This window comes from Danio rerio, chromosome 10, assembly GCF_052040795.2.
Source record: "Danio rerio strain M-AB ecotype USA chromosome 10, GRCz13ab, whole genome shotgun sequence".
NCBI lineage: Eukaryota > Metazoa > Chordata > Actinopteri > Cypriniformes > Danionidae > Danio > Danio rerio.
The window spans coordinates 7,571,898-7,590,868 of NC_141030.1; the positions used below are offsets into that span (position 1 = coordinate 7,571,898).

Consider the following 18,971-nt stretch of genomic DNA (forward strand, 5'->3'; position numbering starts at 1 on the left):
TTTCTTCAGAATAAAAAATATTATCAGACATACTTTGAAAATTCCCTTGCTCTGTTAAACATCATTTGGGAAATATTTTAAAAAAGAGGAAAAAAAACTCAAAGGAAAAAACTTGAAAAACAGTTGAAAAAACTTCAACTGTATGTGTGTGTATGATAATGGGTTATTAGCTTTAAGATGACAAACAGGAAACATGATTAGAATGACAACAATGTAAATTGGTTTTCACATCCTGTAGCCCAGCTAACAATTTTAGGATCCTAAACCTAAGATCTTAAAACCTAGGATCTTAAACCTAAATATCCTAGACTTTTTGTTACAATAAGCAAAACAAACAACACATATTTGTCAGGACTGCAAGGCCTTGCAAAAAAGTGAGATTTTTGAGGCAAACCGTTAAATACTAAGATATTGCAGGTCCCACTTCAGACCCACGAGAGATTACAAATTCTTAAGTGCTGCTCATACTGTGTGATCTTTAGCATGCTAAATTAGCATGAAACTGGCCCTCCAGGAGCTCAATTGAAGACCCCGGGTTTAAACACATCCTCAAATTGGAGGCTTTAGCACCAGGTAGTTACAAGAACTTAGTAATAGGAACTAGCAACCAGGCCCAGACCCAAAATAGCTATTCAACCCCCCCTCCCCCCTCACCCCAAGATCATTTTCCTGATTGCATTCACACTAACAGCAGGAATTCTGAAGTGATGGGGCATGAAGCATTCAACAAAACTGGGATATGAATAATTTCAGGCTTAACTGTATATGTTACATGACTGAAATTGCAAAAAGGAAGACTAACTTACCTACATTGACAAATTGTAATGCTACATAGAGTGCTTGGCATTTGAAGTGGATCAAAACCTTTCATCAAATGTTGATCTCAAGACTATTGAAGATTCTTGTCTTAGGACAATTCTGAAAAACATTGTTGATCCACTTCAAATGTTGACCCCTGTATAATCAAGGCTGAGTAAAGAACACAACAGTGATTGTAGCTTTTTGAATGTGTATGTCTTCTAAAACTTGTACAAGACCTGTGTGAGTGTTTTATATGAGATGCATTCGCCCAATCATTATGCCAATGTACTGTACTGTAGTTCCTTTTGTGCTAACTTTCCAAACGGTTGTTCCCCCAAACAGTGTTCCTAGAACTGTGGTTCTGCCAATAGTTCTGTAACTTGTGAACTATGAGTTCCTCTAGTGCGAAAGCCCAAATAATCAGTAAAGAGGAAGGGAATCCTGCAAGAGTAATGGTACCTCTCGCTGTAAGGAGAGTCTCTGTTGGAGCCCTGGGCTTCTCTGGAGTTCTTTAGGTAATCATTGAGCTGATGGACACCTCCAGTAGCGTTCAGACGGCCCCTGTGACTAGGTGTCCCGTGCTGACAGTTCTCAGCTGATGGCTTCATCAGGACTGCATGACTATCAGAAACCACACTCTCTGCTTTGCCATTACTCCAGCTGCAAGAAAAACCAAGACAAAGCCACACTTCACACATGTATTCTTCACATTCAAATTCATAACATTTCTTCATGTTTATTTATACAGAAGTGCCAGACAGCATTAATTGATTATTGGTTTTAATTAAAGAATTCGATGTAGAATGACTTGCAGTTTACCTAAAATTTCACTTACTGTAAAGCTGCTTGCAATTTATCAATAATACTTGCTTTCACATTTTATGCTTCGCAATTTCTTGCTAGTAATGTTGTGTTGTGGTTAAGATTTGGGATTATACTTTACCATTGGCTAGATGAGTGAGTGATGGCTGTGGACGGATGTGTTGGTGATGTGAACTCATTTGTGGAGAGTGATGTTTCCGCTTCTTTGTCTGTCATATGAGCTGGGACAGGATTCGTCGGCATGTAATGCTGAAAGCAAATGCCAAAAGGTTAATTGCTGTACCACAGTTTTTATTTCACCACACACTGTAATACACTTGTCTTTATTTGCTTCTAATATGATTTCTAGTTAAAGAACTTCTCTTTTGTAAATATTAATTGACAAAGACACCAAAATGGGGCGTCTTGTCTTTTATTCTAACACAAATGGTGCAATCTTTTCCTAAAAAGATGACAAGATAAAGAACCTTATTGAGATCTTGCTACAGCATCATTACTGGATGATTTTATTATATCAAGCATCCATTTAATTATATCAAGCATCATATATCAGCATACACTGTAAAGAATGTTGGGTTCCACATAATTCCTTCATGTTGTCCCTACACAAATCAATTAAGTTAACTTTAAATTTAAGTGGAATGAACATGAAATAAGTCCATTTTCCTCCGAAAACAAGAGACAAGAAACTTAACATTTGAGATGTTTCAACTCATTTTAAAGAAGTAGTTTGAACAAGCAGCAAAAGTCAACCTCTATATACATTTCTGGAGAGTGCTAAATATGTCCCAGGAGCTATGCTTTTTTGCAATTTTGGCTGCTTTGTACTCTTTCAGATCTCAAATTTCTCTCATGAGAACCATTCGCGCCTGCGTAAATCCACCAGAGGTCCCTGTCGACTGGCCGATCGACTGACTCACCCTCTTCCTTCCCTAATCCCATCTAAGGGCTTGTTTTCACTGAGTGTTACAGTACTGTTCGGTTCAGTATGCTTTTATGGTCCTTTTCACTGTCAAAAGGTACCAAAAATCAAACTGTTACTTACCACTTTTTGGGTATCCCTTGCAAAGGGTAACTAGCAGAACAAAAGGGCACCAAAAGGTGGAGCTAGACGTGCAACTAAACGGCATTAGTTTACAGATTTACGTCACTCGCTCGTGCAACAAGCCAGAATGAAAACAAAGGAACCGCTATGTTTTTATACACAGCCGAGACATTACACCATAATAATATATACATATAATAACAAGCCATGGTCGACCCAAGCTTAAACAGACATTGTGGTTGTCTTGATGAACAGCCACAAAGCCAAGAAGAAGAGCAGAATCTTCCCTGTGCCCTGTACTTTTTTACAAGGCCGTCTAAAGCGAGAGCATTTTCGTTTTCTTGCTTGTGCTCGCCATGTGTCTATATTTGAAATAACACACTTCTTAAGCTGATGATAATAACGTGCATGTGGTCAATGAAGAGCTTCTGACATCCGATCCCGTCATAAACGAACATGTAAGACTGAAGCATGAAAAAACAGCAGCAGATGATGCTTCTGCAACCCTAAACATGAACAAACTGCAATGTTTAACTATTAGCATCACCTTCTGGACTATTATGAACTCGAAATGATGGAATTACTTTCTAACAGAGGTTACAAGTGCTGGTGAAGATTAAAGATACAGATTAGAGGTTTGTGGGCTATATGTTGCGTGTTGTTTTTGAACCCAAATAAGGACTAAATGTATGCGGAGTCTAATTTTTTCTGTAATTAGTAACATATCGGACACTGTAAGGTATATGTTTATATATGTTGCATTTATTTATTTTATATAATTGCAGACGTTATAGTGGGCTACTCCGCCGTATCATTGATCTGCAGTTATAATCAAATCATGTTCATAAAAAGGTTAGTTATGAACATTTATTCAAGTTTTAATGTGTATAAAGCCTCTGTTTTGTGAGAAGTGCTTCTCATATGATATGTGAACAACCCGTACAGCTTTACTTTGACATTTTCTCGAGTTTGAATGTCGTCGACTGAAACTTTGTCGTACACCACACCCAACAAAAAGTACCATTGGTATCCTTTAAGCAGTGGAAACGCAAGCCTGATAAAGGTGAGCCATACCGACCTGTACTGTACCACTAAGTGGAAATGGGCCATAACATTGTTTTTAAAAGCACCAATTGACCAGCGCCCACCCATTTCCCTAAACCTAACCAACGGTTTTTAAAAAGCAATCCAGAAAAAACAAACCCCTCGCCTGATTATTACCATGTTTTAAAATTTAACCACATTCTCACCCTGTTATTTACTTGTTTATTTTATTTTTTGGTTCTGTTTTTGTCTTACCTGCTGTCTGAAACGATTCTTTATCCGACTCTTTAGTCAAATCCTCTCTGCCTCTCAAGTCTGCCAACATACATGGTGAGCTAACTGGACAAACTGATAACAGTGAGAAATCGTCCATACGGCTGTAAGCCGTCAGCTAGTAAGCGCAAAAAGAACGGCATCATACTGCGCTGTATCATTCATTTTAAATGCAGCCATATGTACCTCTGGCTACATAATTCGCGATCTTCAGAAATGTATATACTGTAGGTGTATGTTTTCAGAATGAACCTATGTTGGCAAAAGTCATTTTTTGAGTGTATCATCATAACCCTGCTGATTGTCTGATCTGTGCAATGACGATACTCACATTGACCAGCTGCAGGTTTTCCGGTGGAGGGTGAGGGTGTTGAGGGCCTTTGGCTGCAGCGTTTCGCTCTCGTAAACTCTGCCGCAAACGATCATGTAGCTTTTTCCGTTGTTTCCTACATGCGTAAAAAACAGCTCTTAGACGGGAGGACATTGCATTTCAACAACTATCAGAAATTCATATGATTCATTTTAGTTTTTGAGTAAAACATTAGTACAAACAAACTAAAACAGACATTTCAAAATGGGAATTACTTTGTTTTGCAGTAAGCCACCACACACATGATGCCAACAACTAGAAGAGCGATGCAGATGCCTGTTATAGTCAAAACGCGTTTCTGATAGAGCTCCTCAGCTTCTGGAAGAGAGGACAGACTGCTTTTGAAGCGTCCAGGTAAAACACAAACACCCATCACACACATCTCAGTCACATTCTTACTTGGAATATTTTAAACAGCGATGTTAGCAATGGTTTCCAAGTAAGAACACAAGCTGTCACACATGTTTGTTTTCCAGTGACACTTTAAATTAGAAAGGGTTTAATGCTACTGGGACACACAGATGTTTATTGATCTCAGGATGGAGTTTTCGCTGAGAGGGGCGGGAGGAGACAACAGGACGTGTTAATTCAAGGTCAGTTCAGAATCATCATGTCATCGCAAATGACATGAAATGCAAACCCTGCAGGGCCCGAGGGCTCTGGGATGTCTTTAACACTCAACAGTCATGCATTTCACTCATTTATGAGGTTTAGATCACAACATCGAATGACTGAATTTATTGAAGCCTTCAGCTGATAAAAGAACTGATTCACATTTGGTGTTTTTGCATTGTTGATTTCTTGGTCTATTTGTGTTTATACTATACGTTTGTCGGTACAAATGGAATGCTGAAGGCTTTAATAAAAAGTCATGAATTAGTAGCAGCGCAAACTCACAGGCTGGTAGGACAAATAAAAATAAAGTTATTTTTTTTAAGACTAAAGATCCATTGAAATTGCTTCACAAGCACAATTTTCTTGTGTTGATGTACATGTTTGAGTGGAACCTTGGTTTACATGTCATTCATGAACTATTTTGCTTACTATTGGTAAAAACATAAACATAATTTTAACAGAAATAGATTTTAAATTGCTCTAATACTAACACACTAAGAAAAAAATGGCCCTTGTGCTTTGCAAACAGTGTCGGGGAAAGTTGCTTTAAAAAGTAAGGCATTACAATTTTGAGTTACTCCCCCAAAAAGTAACATTGCATTACTTAGTAACTTTTTATGGAAAGTAATGTTACACGTTACTTTTGAGTTACTTTTTCATACCTGCCAGAGGCTTGATCTCTTTCAGATCTTGCAGGGTATTTTTCTTTTTTAAATAGAGGAGCTCTGCAAAAAATGGCCCTTGTGATTTGCAAACAGGGTTGGGGAAAGTAACTTTAGAAAGTAAGGCATTACAATATTGAGTTACTCCCCAAAAAAGTAACTAATTGTGTAACTTAGTTACTTTTCATGGAAAGTAATGTGTTACGTAGTTACTTTTGAGTTTCTTTTTCATACCTGCATGATGATTGATCTCTTTCAGAACATGCAGGGTATTTTTCTTTTTTCTTTCTTTTTTTTTTTTTTAAATAGAAGAGCTCTGCATTTAACAACACACTGTATAACCTACACCTTCATTTTACCTTAAAAAAAAATAGAATAATGTTACCTTTTGGGACGCTATACATGCCGTATATACAGATTAATGCAAGTTAAAATCAATGTGTTTGCTATTTTGGTATTTTTTGTCTTATTAGTTCAGTTGAAACACTGTCTATTGAGACAGTCTCTTTTTCTTCCATGCATTGAGAATAATCCAACACACAAATGTAAAACTTTGCCATCTTGGTTTCTGTCTGTTCCCGTGGGGAGCTCACTCTCTTAGATTGCGATTCAATGTGATTACACTCATTTTAATTCAACAAATACTTTTTAAAAGCGAAATAATTCATCCAAAAGTAACTCAAGTTACATTTTTTAAAAAAGTAACTCAAATATTATTACTTAATTTTTAAAGTAATATGTTACATAACTTGTTACTTATTAAAGTAATATTATTAAGTAACTTGTGTTACTTGTTATGAGTTACCCCAACACTAATTACAAACATGAGGACATTTTCTGTAATGATGTTTTACAAATATTTTGCCCCTAAAAATCTCTACAAATTAAACATTTTGAATAAATAAATAAAAAATGGCGGTGATTTTATAACAAATTACTTTTTTAATATAAAAACGTTTACAATGCTCTTAAACAGTTAAGTTATTTTTTTTTTTACTCTTTACAGCGAAAAGTTTACCTCAGGTTTATATCATAAAGGGTAAAACAAGATTTGAGTAATTTGGTGTATTAAAAGGTTAGTTGCTTACATTGCTCAGCATATATAAGTACAACCTTCACAAATCTCTCTTTTGAATTCATATTTTTGATAGGAAGCTATACAATATTATATTTGTGCTTATAAATGAGATTAGTCAGTACTAAAGCCAAATCTGGAGCTTATCTAACAAAATAACTTATGGATTGAATTATTTTATTTTCTCAAAATTCTACACACAATACCCCATGATGACAATGTGAAAATTTTTTTTGTTGAAATTGTTGCAAATTTATTAAAAATGAAAAACCAGTCCATAAGTACATACGTTCATAAATCACATGTACATAAGTATTCACAGCCCTTGCTCAATACTTACAATAATGCACTTTTGGCAGCAATTACAGCCTCAAGTCGTTTTTGAATATGATGCCATAAACCTGTCTTCGAGAATTTTTGCCCACTGCTCTTTGCAGTACCCCTCAAGCTCTATCAGGTTTGTTTGGAAGCGACGGTGTACAGCCATTTTCAGACCTCTCCAGAGATGTTAAATAGGATTTAGTTCTGGGCTCTGGCTAGGCCACTCAAAGACATTCACAGAGTTGTTGTGAAGGCACTCCATTGATATTTTGGCGGTGTGCTTTGGGTCATTGTCCTGCTGGAAGATGAACCGTTGCCCCAGTCTGAGATCAAGAGCACTCTGAAGCAGGTTTTCATTCAGGATGTCTCTGTACATTGCTGCATTCTTCTTTCCCTCTATCCTGACTAGTCTTCCTGTTCCAGCTGCTGAAAAACATCCCCACAGCATGATGCTGCCACCACCATGCTTCACTGTAAAGATGGTATTAGCCTGGTGATGAACAATGCATGGTTTTCTCTAAATGTAATTCCTGGCATTCACTCCAAAGAGTTCATATTTAGTCTCATCAGAACAGACAAGACTTCAGTCTTCATGCTTGGTTTGTGCTTTGACATGCCCTGGGACCTTATTTAGACAGGTGTATGCCTTTTCAAATCATGTCCAACAAACTGAATTTACCACAGGTGAACTCAAAAATGATCAGTGAAGACAGATTGTACCTGAGCTCAATTTAGAGCTTCACGGCAAAGGCTGTGAATACTTCTGTACATGTGATTTTCAGTTTTTTAATTTTGAATACATTTTTTTTTCACACTGTCATTATGGGGTATTGTGTGCAGAATTTTGAGGAAATAAATGGTTTTAATACATTTTTGAATAAGGCTGTAACAAAGTTTGGAAAAAGTGAAGACTATGAATACTTTCCAGATGCACTGTATACTAAGCACTTTATTACAAACCTTAATGAGTTTCGTTGCACACATTGAATTGAAAAGAAGATATTAAAAAAAGCTGGAAACCAGTAACCATTGACCTTCACGATTTTTGTTTTCGCTACTATGGAAGCCAGCGGTTACAGGTTTTTAGCATTCTTCAAAATATCTTCTTTAGTGTTCAAAACACAAAAGAAACTCATGAAGGTTTATACACACTTGACACTACTTTGATTATTTAAAAATGCTTTTACTCTGAAGGATGATCGCAAAGGCATTCTCATTCAAAAAGCATTTGATTGGTCATTAAACTGTATACGCCCTTAAGTACAAGATGATGTCATCAAAATTTGTTGTCCATTTAACTTCATTGAGCTTTTTAAAGACCCAGATTACTGTATACCTCTGTTAGAGTAAATATTTTTGAAGCCTGTGAGCAAACGCTACCACCCATTTGGTTAAGATTCTCTATCTTGAATCTTTCTTTTAATACAGCAAACATATTGATGATGCATTCAAACACAATCATTATGTACAGACATCAATAAAACACAGAGGAGAAGAAGAAGAAAAATGGGAGAAAATGAGGAAGAAAATGAGGAATGAGGTGTCATGCTGAAGTACAGGGATGCATGAATGGAGGGCAAAGCAAAGCTGAAGGGATCTAAACACAGCATAACTACTGCAGTACGGCTTCTCTTAAATTTTTTCTGCCTCTGTGTATGTGTATGTGTGTGTGTTTGTGAGAGCTTTCATATCTGCCTTGAATGGAAGATATCAGAGGTCTTGATGAATAATTAACAACATCCTTCCTAGCATGCAGGCTAATGCCCCCCGCGCATCTCATGCTTTAGAGCGGCTATTCACTTTCTTGCCTAAAACCCTAGAAACCTGCAGAGTGGCTCTAAGCAGCCATCTGAAGTCCAGTGCATTAATATGAATATATATATACAGTAATAAAAGGATAATGATGCCAATCATCTGTTATGGCTGTTTGATCCCTTCATGAGCAAAAGGAAACCAGCTGAAGTTGAAGGAAACAGGCTCAAGCTTCTAGACCTACGGATCTGCAAACTAGGAGGAAAGAACGATTCATACCCATAAATTCAATCCCAAGATGTTCTGCCAAGGCAGACAAGGTAATGAAAAGAAAGCAAAACACAAACAAACATAAAACAGTTGAGCGGTGATGTCAACTCTGACTGACTGCACACAAACAACCACCTCCAAAAACACCTGAAATCATCTCGGCATGTAGAGCATACATTACACAGATACAAAAACACACATTTGAAAGTGTAAAAAAACAATTCAAACCTAATCCGTTTGACTTTCAACCCACCATGACAATGCATCTTTAATGCTTTCAGAAATTCATATATGTGGATGGTTTATCACACGTATATAGTGATTCACATCTCTATATACAGACACTTATGGTTGGTTGTCATTATGACACAATGACATGCACATGCAGACGTCACTGCGGTCGCATCGTTATCGATCCTCCGCATTACACTAGAGTCAGACTGTGTTAATTCATGTGATTACACCAGCACATGTTAAACATGCTGTTAAACACATGCATCTCTCATTCGTCTAATCTAACACTGCTGCTTGTTAAACTGATACCTGATCCTGTTCATCTCCACACTAAAAAAACAGGTTACGAAAATATAACGTGACATAAAGCACGTTCTCAAAAATTTACATCAATGTGAGATCAATGCATAATGTGGAATAATGTGATTAAAATATAACAAAACCGTTACTTGAAGGAGGTGTTCAAAAGACAATGAATATAGAGTTTCAATCCCATAGCCAGCCAGGTAAAAGGGGTGGTTCTTGTTTATTTGTTTTTATTTATTTTTTTGGGGGGGACTTTTTACAGTTAATCATGTAATTTCTTAATTTAATGATGAGTTTTAAATACTGCATTTTAAAGATATTTTAAGAAGTATATATATATATAAAGCTGGATTAGCTTGTTGTTGGGTGATCATCAGTTGTGAAAAGAGTACTGACAAATCATACTCAAAAGCACCCTTACTTGCCTAAAAATGTAGTGCAAGTAGAGTAAAAGTATCTATTGTAAAAATTACTCAATGTATGAGTAAAAAGTAGCCCTTTTAAAAGTACTCAAGAGTAGCGAGTAGTGAGTATTACACTGTGACGTAACATTGTGTAAAAATAACATCATGTAGTGCATTTAGTTATTGCCCAGGCGGCACACAATGTCATAAGACGTTAATATTAGGTTAGGTTGTGATGTCAGGTGACCAAAATTCAATGTCTAGCCAGCGTCTAAGGACAGAGTTACTTTGATTTCCAAAAATCGTCATCAAATGATGTTGATGTTTGATTATTGTTAGGTTGTGTTAAAAAGTGACTAAAATCCAACGTCGAGACAACATCTTAAACCAACGTCATAATGACGTTAAATACTGACATCTTTTCATCAGGTACGACAACCAAAATTTAACATCTGACTGACATTACAGTAGTAACGTCCACACAACCTCAAGCTGTAACATCATAAGATGTTGCTATTTGGTTAATTTTAGGATAATTGTTGGACATTGACTTTAGATTTTGAGATTAGATTTTGGATATCTTTTTGGACAGTTTTAATGCTTCCAAACAGTTTGCTGCAATGTAAAGCACCCATCTCTTGAAGTAGTTCATTATGAGGCGATTTACCTTCTATGTGTGATTTGATTGGACAGGAATTGCAGGTCTGATTTTTCTAATCCCCATAGACAAGACAAAATAATGTAGTGACTACAGGTTTGAAGGAAAGTAGTTAAGTAAAAGTACCGATACAGCACTAAAAATGTACTCAAGGGAAAGTAAAAGTACATATTTAAAAACTACTTAGTGAATTACAATTCCTGAAAAAACTACTCAAACAAAAGAGTATTTGTAATTTGTTACTTTACACCACTGGTGATCATAACATGGATGGATCAAAAATGTTTCCTAAAAACTTTCCTCGGTCAGAATTTGGTCACTTGAATAATAAAATAATAATAATAATAATCATAGATAAAAACAATAGACTAATTGGTATTAAAAATTAGCTTTAATATGGGCTGTTTTTGGTGCTTTAGGCCTTTTTAATTTTTTTTTTGACCCAAATTTTAAAATAAAAGTTTGTGAATGTTTTTTTTCTTCTATTTAACAACAATACAAGTCAGTAGTGAAATATGACTTAACTTACGTCTGATTGTATGTTTTCTTGCACAGCAGATGTTAGACTTAAAAATAATCCGAAATAATTGTTTGCACTGACCGAAATTAATTATCTGAAGTCACGCCGAAGTGACAGCCAACAGCCAATCCATTTTTATTGAGCTGTTTTCACTATTTATAATGGGATAGCAGTAAAAATAGGAACAATGAGCACATGGACAAATTTTGTACCTTTGTCAATGGGGGGAGGGGGAGTCTTTCCCTGAACCTCTCCTGGCTACGGGCTTGAGATTTTATACTTGCTTATGATAACTCTTATTAAGTGCCTTTAGATCTGTTATGTCATTGTAAATGCAAAGATGACACTGTTCTTTGTTATGACAACGTGTTATAACCATTCATTCATTCATTCATTTTCTTGTCGGCTCAGTCTTTTTATTAATCTGGGGTTGCCACAGCGGAATGAACCGCCAACTTATACAGCAAGTTTTTACGCAGCGGATGCCCTTCCAGCCGCAACCCATCTTTGGGAAACATCCACACACATACTCATACACTACGGACACTTTAGCTTACCCAATTCACTTGTACCGCATGTCTTTGGACTGTGGGGGAAACCGGAGCACCCGGAGGAAACCCACGCGAAGGCATGGAGAACATGCAAACTCCACACAGAAACGCCAACTGAGCCGAGGTTTAAACCAGCAACCTTCTTGCTGTAAGCAAAAGCACTACCTACTGCGCCACTGCCTTGCCGTGTTATAACCAAATACATCTTAACCTGTACCAAGACAGCATAACTTGTCATAAATCAGTCATAAACATGATTGTCGTGAAGCCGTTATATCATTATAACATTCTGTGAAAGTCTCAATACTCTGTCAAATACTTTTATTACACCGTCATTATTATTTAATGACATTTGATGAATTTTTAAATGACAAATTCAAAGGGTTGAGGTCAAGAAAAATAATAATGACGCTGTATAAAATAAATAGACAATTATAATGCCTTAATGACAATCATGTTTATGACAGATTTATTTTTAATGTTCTTCATGATAAAGACATAAACAATGGCATCTTTGGATTTAGAATGACAACTGAGCAAATTTACGCTTAATGACAGTTGTCATAAGCCTTCACTAAGCCTAATTAGTTTCTATTTGTCCTATCATGATAATACAACATTAATGACAGTCATATGAACACCCCTTCAAGTAAAATGTTAAGATATAGGATCATACTTGGATATGAATTAAAATTCTGATAAGATAATAACACACTGGTTCAATGATATCCTCATTAATTAATAGCCGTGATCTTTCCTGCAAGGCGGCATGTAATAAATCTGCTCTGGACACTGAGTATCTGATGAAGGACACATCCTGTGAAGGACACATCAGCAAACACTATTAATAGTCTGCGCAGATCTCCAGTAAATTTAGCTATTTCAGCACTTTAGATAGATCGATGGAGATTTTCTGTCTGCACCATATAAAACCTCCCTCACCATCCTATTGAAATGCAGACATGATAATAAATATCACCCAGAGGTATGCTATATATGTGCAGTTCAATATAAGAGGAGGAACTTGTGAATCTCTATGTGTTAATGGTGTAATTATGTGTTTTTAGCCCTAATTACAAGGGTCCCTGAGCAGATCGGCTTCAGAGACTATGAAAAGTGTGCCTCAAGAATTTCAATTGAAATAATTGTGGTTATTACTGTGGAAGGTCACTTTGATAATTTAATTGGGGTCATTCTCAGAAAAAAGTGACATTTGTGTGCTACTGCAAATGTGTCTCCATGACTTACTGCTGGTGTAATTAACAGCACTAAACCCTTATTATTACTTCATTTGAATTATTGTGTATATTGAAAAAAGCAACATGAACATGCTGAAGAACAACTCTACTAGGTAATTCAGACAAACTCATCTTTTTTTATGAAGCATAAATTTGGAGTAAAAGGAAATTACAATTTTGTGATATTTTTTTTAACTAATTGAATCGAGTGTAACATAAAATTGTGACAATGTACACGTTGACCAAATATTCAGTGTTATTTTCATAATATACTATTGTTTTTAGCAATATTTTGAAACACTTTACATTTTTATATTGTTTATAAGTTTAACTTTGAGTTTATTTTATGCTGTGTCATTCTTAGTATTCATATATATATATATATATATATATATATATATATATATATATATATATATATATATATATATATATATATATATATATGTGTGTATATATGTGTATATATATATATATATATATATATATATATATATATATATATATATATATATATATATATATATATATATGCAACATTTGCAATTTTGCAGTCTAAAGAAGTTTTAGGTAAATTAAATTAAAATTTTTACAGGCGGCAAGTTCACACCAATAATGACAATTACCAAGATAACTAACAATATAACGACACGTCTAATTACATTAATGTCCACAACAATGTGCAATATTATGTTTACAATAAGTGTATTCTGCAGTTTTGTCATATGCCCCTTATACTGTACCAGGGTTTCTGCAGGTTTCATCAAGTCAAATTTAAGACTTTTTATACCCTTTTAAGACCATTATGAATGAATTTAAGACTTACTGTATACATGGCGTTTTGATAATGGACCAGTTATGCCAATGGAATTTTTTTACTTTCCATAAAAATCAAATAGTTATTTCTTAGCTACATATTTTAATATGTCAAAACAGGAAAACTCTAGTTGTATACACTATTTTTTCAACATACAGTGAATCCGGAAATTAATTATAGTGCTTCACTTTTTCATTTTTAAATTAATTTATTTCCTCAAAATTCTGCACACAACGCCCATAATGACAATGTGAAAAATGATTTTTTTTAAATTGCCTCAAATTTATTAAAAATAAAAGTATTCACAGCCTTAAAGCTTGGCACACATGTCTTTGGGAATTTTTGCTCATTCCTCTTTGCAGTACCTCTCAAGCTCTATCAGGTTTGATGGGAAGCGACGGTGTACAACCATTTTCAGATCTATCCAGAGATGTTAAATAGGATTTAGATCTGGGCTCTGGCTGGGCCACTCAAGGACATTCACAGAATTGTTGTGAAGGCACTCCATTGATACTTTGGCGGTGTGCTTTGGGTCATTGTCCTGCTGTAAGATGAACCGTCGCCCCAGTCTGAGATCAAGAGCACTCTGAAGCAGGTTTTCATTCAGGATGTCTCTGCACATTGCTGCATTCATCTTTCCCTCTATCCTGACTAGTCTTCCAGTTCTTTCTGCTGAAAAACATCCCCACAGCATGATGCTGCCACCACCATGCTTCCCTGCAGGGATGGCATTACCCTGGTGATGAGCAGTGTCTGGTTTTCTCCAAACGTAAAGCCTGGCATTCACTCCAAAGAGTTCAATTTTAGTCTTATCAGACCAGAAAATTTGGTTTCTTCAGATGCCTTTTGGCAAATTCCAGGTAGGGAGTGGTTTCCGTCTGGCCACTCTACCATACAGGCCTGATTGGTGGATTGCTGCACAGATGGTTGTCCTTCTGTAAGGTTCTCCTCTCTCCATTGAAGAATGCTGGAGCTCAGACAGAGTGACTATGGAATAATTAATCCCCTCCCTGACTAAGGCCCTTCTCCCCCGATCACTCAGCTTAGATGGCCGGCCAGCTCTAGGAAGAGTCCTGGTGGTTCCAAACATCTTCCACTTACGGATGATGGAGGTCACTGTACTCATTAGAACTTTCAGAACAGAAGAATTTTTTCTGTAACCTTCCCCAGCCTTGTGCCTAGAGACAATCCTGTCTCAGAGGTCTACAGACAATTGCTTTTCTTTATGCTTGGTTTGTGCTTTGACATGCACCGTCAACCCTGGGACCTTATACAGACAGGTGTATGCCTTTTTAAATCATGTCCAATCAACTGAATTTACCACAGGTGAACTCCAACGAAGCTGCCAAAACATCTCAAGAAGGATCAGTGGAGACAGAATGTACCTGAGCTCAATTTAGAGCTTTACGGGAATATACTTCTGTACATAAGATTTGTCAGGTTTTTTATTTCTAATAAATTTGCAACAATTTCAATCTCAATTTCAATCAACAATCTTTTTTTACATTGTCATTATGGGGTATTGTGTGCAGAATTTTAAATAAATCAATGAATTTAATCTATTTTGTAATAAGGCTATAACATAAAAAAGTGTGGAAAAAGTGAAGAGCTATGAATACTTTCCAGATGCACTGTACATGTTTCGTTTTTTTATGGACAAGTATAACATTGTTAAAAGTATATTTATTATATATTTATTACAGTGAATATAAGACCTTTTAAGGCCTAAAATGTTTTTAAAATTAAAAAGACATTTTAAAACTTTAAGACCCCGCAATCTTTTTTTGATCAACTATCAATAATCTTATCATTCAATAGCTTCAAAAAAAGTAATTTCAACCATAGTTTTCTGTCCTGTTATCTTTATATTATATTATCTTTATTATTTCTCTATTATTTGTCATATTTGAAGTGCACTTGCAGTAACTAGTTCTGCAATAATTTTACAGCACACATTTTCACAGTTTCTTGAGAATGAGTTTGACATATTGTAAGGCAGTTTGTTTGCAGATAGAGCTTGATGTTCTAATCTCACCCGATCAAAACCCTAAACTCAACTAATAATGTATGTGTCCATACTGATGAATGTCAACCCTGTCTAACTGTTGTCAGCTAATGTACCTATAGCATCCAACAGAACATAACCAGATTAATAAACGCTGAACATGCAAAGAGAAGGATTGGAAAACATAGCGGAATCCCAAAATAACAAACGGCTCTCTGATCTGACTATTCGTCCGTCAAGAACACAAAACCAAAAGCAACAGGAGGCAGCGCTGACTGAGCATGCTCCAATCCAAGCACAGACAGGAAAAGGAAATAGACGTACTGTAGAAGCTGGCCATTACGTAGTGTTGGCAGCGATCACCAGTAAACTCATTGGGGCACCTGAGAGGGAAAGACAGAAGTCACAGAGAGAAAAGAGAGAAGGACAGGAAGTGAGTTTGACACCCAAAAGTCCCCCACACACTTTCGTCTCCGGTGTTGCTGGCTGAAAGTCTCGAAAAATGTTCACCTCGCTCCGATTACCAGTTGAGTCAAAATTGGACTCGTAACATTGATGCATTGATGTGTGATTTTGTAAATGGAGGAGGTGGCGAGGCAGCACAGAAACAGCGGCGATGACGTTAGTGTGTGTTTAGGGGTGAAGGGGTTGTTCACTGACTGCACATACGTTTGTGGTCTACGACTCGCACAGGGTCTCTGTTTTGACAGCGGTTCCCTGTGAATCCTGGAGGGCACCTGGGTTAGAAAGAGGATGAACACAGCACAACACATCACAACACAACATCACACAACAGCACTATACAAACACAAACACACACACACATACACACATACATGGGTCTGTGATCGGTTCAAGAATGATGAACTGTTTGATGATTTAGGTGAGCAGTGCAGCACTGTTATAACAGGTTATGTATTATTATAAGATTCCCCCAGTTATAAATTGCATTATGGGACCTTGATGTGCTCTGTTGACTTTTGATGTTGACAACTCAACTCGGCTGTTTAACTAAATGATTTGGAAACAATAAACTGTATAAGAAATAATATTACGTCTGTAAAAGAACAGAAAAAAAATCAACCCAGGCTCATTCTAATTACGTACCCCTGTATACATCTCTGGAGAGCGCCAAATACGTCCCAGGAGCTACATTTTTTGTTTTTTTTGTTTTTGAGAATTAGCCAGAGGCCGTTGGGCATGCTTTTTCAGATCTCAAGTTTCTCTCAGAGTGCCATTTGTGTCTGTTGTTCTTGCGGAAATCCACCAGAGGCTGCTGTCGACTAACTGACTGACCAATCCCCCCCACCCATTCCACTGCCCAAACCCAACCAACAGTGTTTTAAAAAGCAATCCAAAAAAAGAAGCCCTTGCGCCAGCCTGATTTTCAGATTTTACCACATTCTCACCCTGTTAACTACTTCTTTATTTTATTCTTTGGCTTTTGTTTTTGTTTTACATGCTTTCTAAAACTAAGTTTTTCGCCAGACTCGAACCCTTTCTTCACAGTCCACTCTACTTTGCATTTCAAATCTTTTGACGTTCACGACAAGCCACTGGACAAACTGGTAAGCCGTCCACACAGCGGTAAGCGCTCAGCTGGTAAGTGCGAAAAGGAATGGTGTCATACTGCCCTGTAGCATTAGTTTTTTTTAAACTAATTAAATGCAGCCATATGTACTTCTGTCTACATAACTTGCCATGTCCAGAAATGTAAAGGGCTATCTTTTCAGAATGAGCCTATGTTGGAAAAGATTATTACCACGTTTTGTGCCATAACTCACGACACCAATCCAGACAATATGTCTCTTCAAACTTATACAATTGTCAATAAAAGTCACTTTTTTAAACTTTTCAAACATCATAAGTTCCTCGAGGGAAGATCAAAATCCCAGAATGCTATTCAAAATAAATTACACAATAAGATAAATAAATAAAAGCACCAATATATAATGCTTTTACAAAATACGGAAAACGGCTAATTACAGATATTTAAAAAATTACAGCGTATAAAAAAGTTTGTGGTTAATTTATGAACACTTGATTTATTATTTTCTAGAAATAGTGTAAAATTCAGTGTTTAAAATGTAAAGGATTTATTGTATCTACACACAATGCTTGCAAAACTGTTTAAGAAATGAACCAAGGGACTTTAACAAAGACACTTTGGAAAACACACTGATCAAAATTCAAGAAAAGCACACTGTAAAACTGCTGTAAACTTAACAGTGCACTTACAAATTTTACAGTATTACTGACAATCAAAATTGTAAAACTAATACTTCCAATTTTACAGCAATTCTTTTACAGTGCGATGGTTGTAACATGAGGAAAAATTACAATAAAAATTAAGTTAGAGCAGTTACATTTATTTAGTTACATGCATTTTTGCATTTATTATAACAGGACAGTATATTGAAAAGTAGCGAAGTTGGAGAGAGAGGGGGATGAAAGGATCAGCAAATGTCAGTGAGTCAGGACTCAAACTCGACGCCCACTAGACTATCGGTACCAACTTTCAGAGATGTTCAATAAGGTTTACATCAGCACTCTGGGCTGCCATCTCATTATATTCCCACTTTTGCTGAAACTGTCCGTTTGGCATTCCCCTGGCAAACTGTGGGTTTTCGGTGAACACAGGGATGATTTTAGCTTAAGTTGCAACATACACATTACTAAATATTTTTGTCTTGCACCATCAAACTTAATTTAAACTTAACGTTACGTTCCGACTAAATATTTACGATGGCAGAGATGACAGAGAGATTAGTTTACACTAAGGATCTCGCAATCATATTGAACAATGATCTTCCTCTAGTAAAAGCCTTAATTTCCTCCCAAAATTTGCATTTTGTTTTCGGTTTGTGAAAGAAGAGTTTAATTTTCCATCAAGGAATTGTACAAATTATAAAGATAAAGATATCTTCATGACTGAGTTTTTCTTCCTGCTCTTTTCTCTTTCATATATAGGATATATATATAAAAAAACAATCAAGTTAATGTTTTGATAACTTTGTGTATTCACAGCTCGCAATACAGGTGTGTGCATTGTCTGTTATTAGTGACTAACTGTAATTTAATGTACTATAAAAATGTAGTTTGATTTCATTTTCATAGACAGTTATACATAGATGCATTAGTTACAGAGTTTTAAAGCAGTTTAATGAATTAAATGCTGTTTATTGGCT

General features: G+C 36.0%; 2 protein-coding genes across 32 annotated transcripts in view; one reads left to right on the forward strand and one right to left on the reverse strand.

The window, feature by feature from the left end:
• The window catches only part of tln1 (talin 1), a 1,269,505-nt gene that overhangs the window by 1,205,747 nt on the left and 44,787 nt on the right, over positions 1–18,971 (forward strand). The window lies entirely within an intron of this gene.
• Positions 1–18,971, reverse strand: part of nrg1 (neuregulin 1) — a 190,284-nt gene that overhangs the window by 3,666 nt on the left and 167,647 nt on the right. For 4 of the 31 annotated variants that reach the window (XM_087269842.1, XM_087269843.1, XM_087269844.1 and 1 more), the window contains 7 exons: positions 16,453–16,520; positions 16,108–16,166; positions 9,060–9,083; positions 4,571–4,670; positions 4,317–4,431; positions 1,745–1,872; positions 1,261–1,461 (listed from right to left, as the gene is read on the reverse strand). In XM_087269842.1, the coding sequence (XP_087125968.1) occupies positions 1,261–1,461; positions 1,745–1,872; positions 4,317–4,431; positions 4,571–4,670; positions 9,060–9,083; positions 16,108–16,123 (584 nt within the window). In that variant the 5' untranslated portion in view covers positions 16,124–16,166; positions 16,453–16,520. 31 annotated transcript variants of the gene reach the window in all.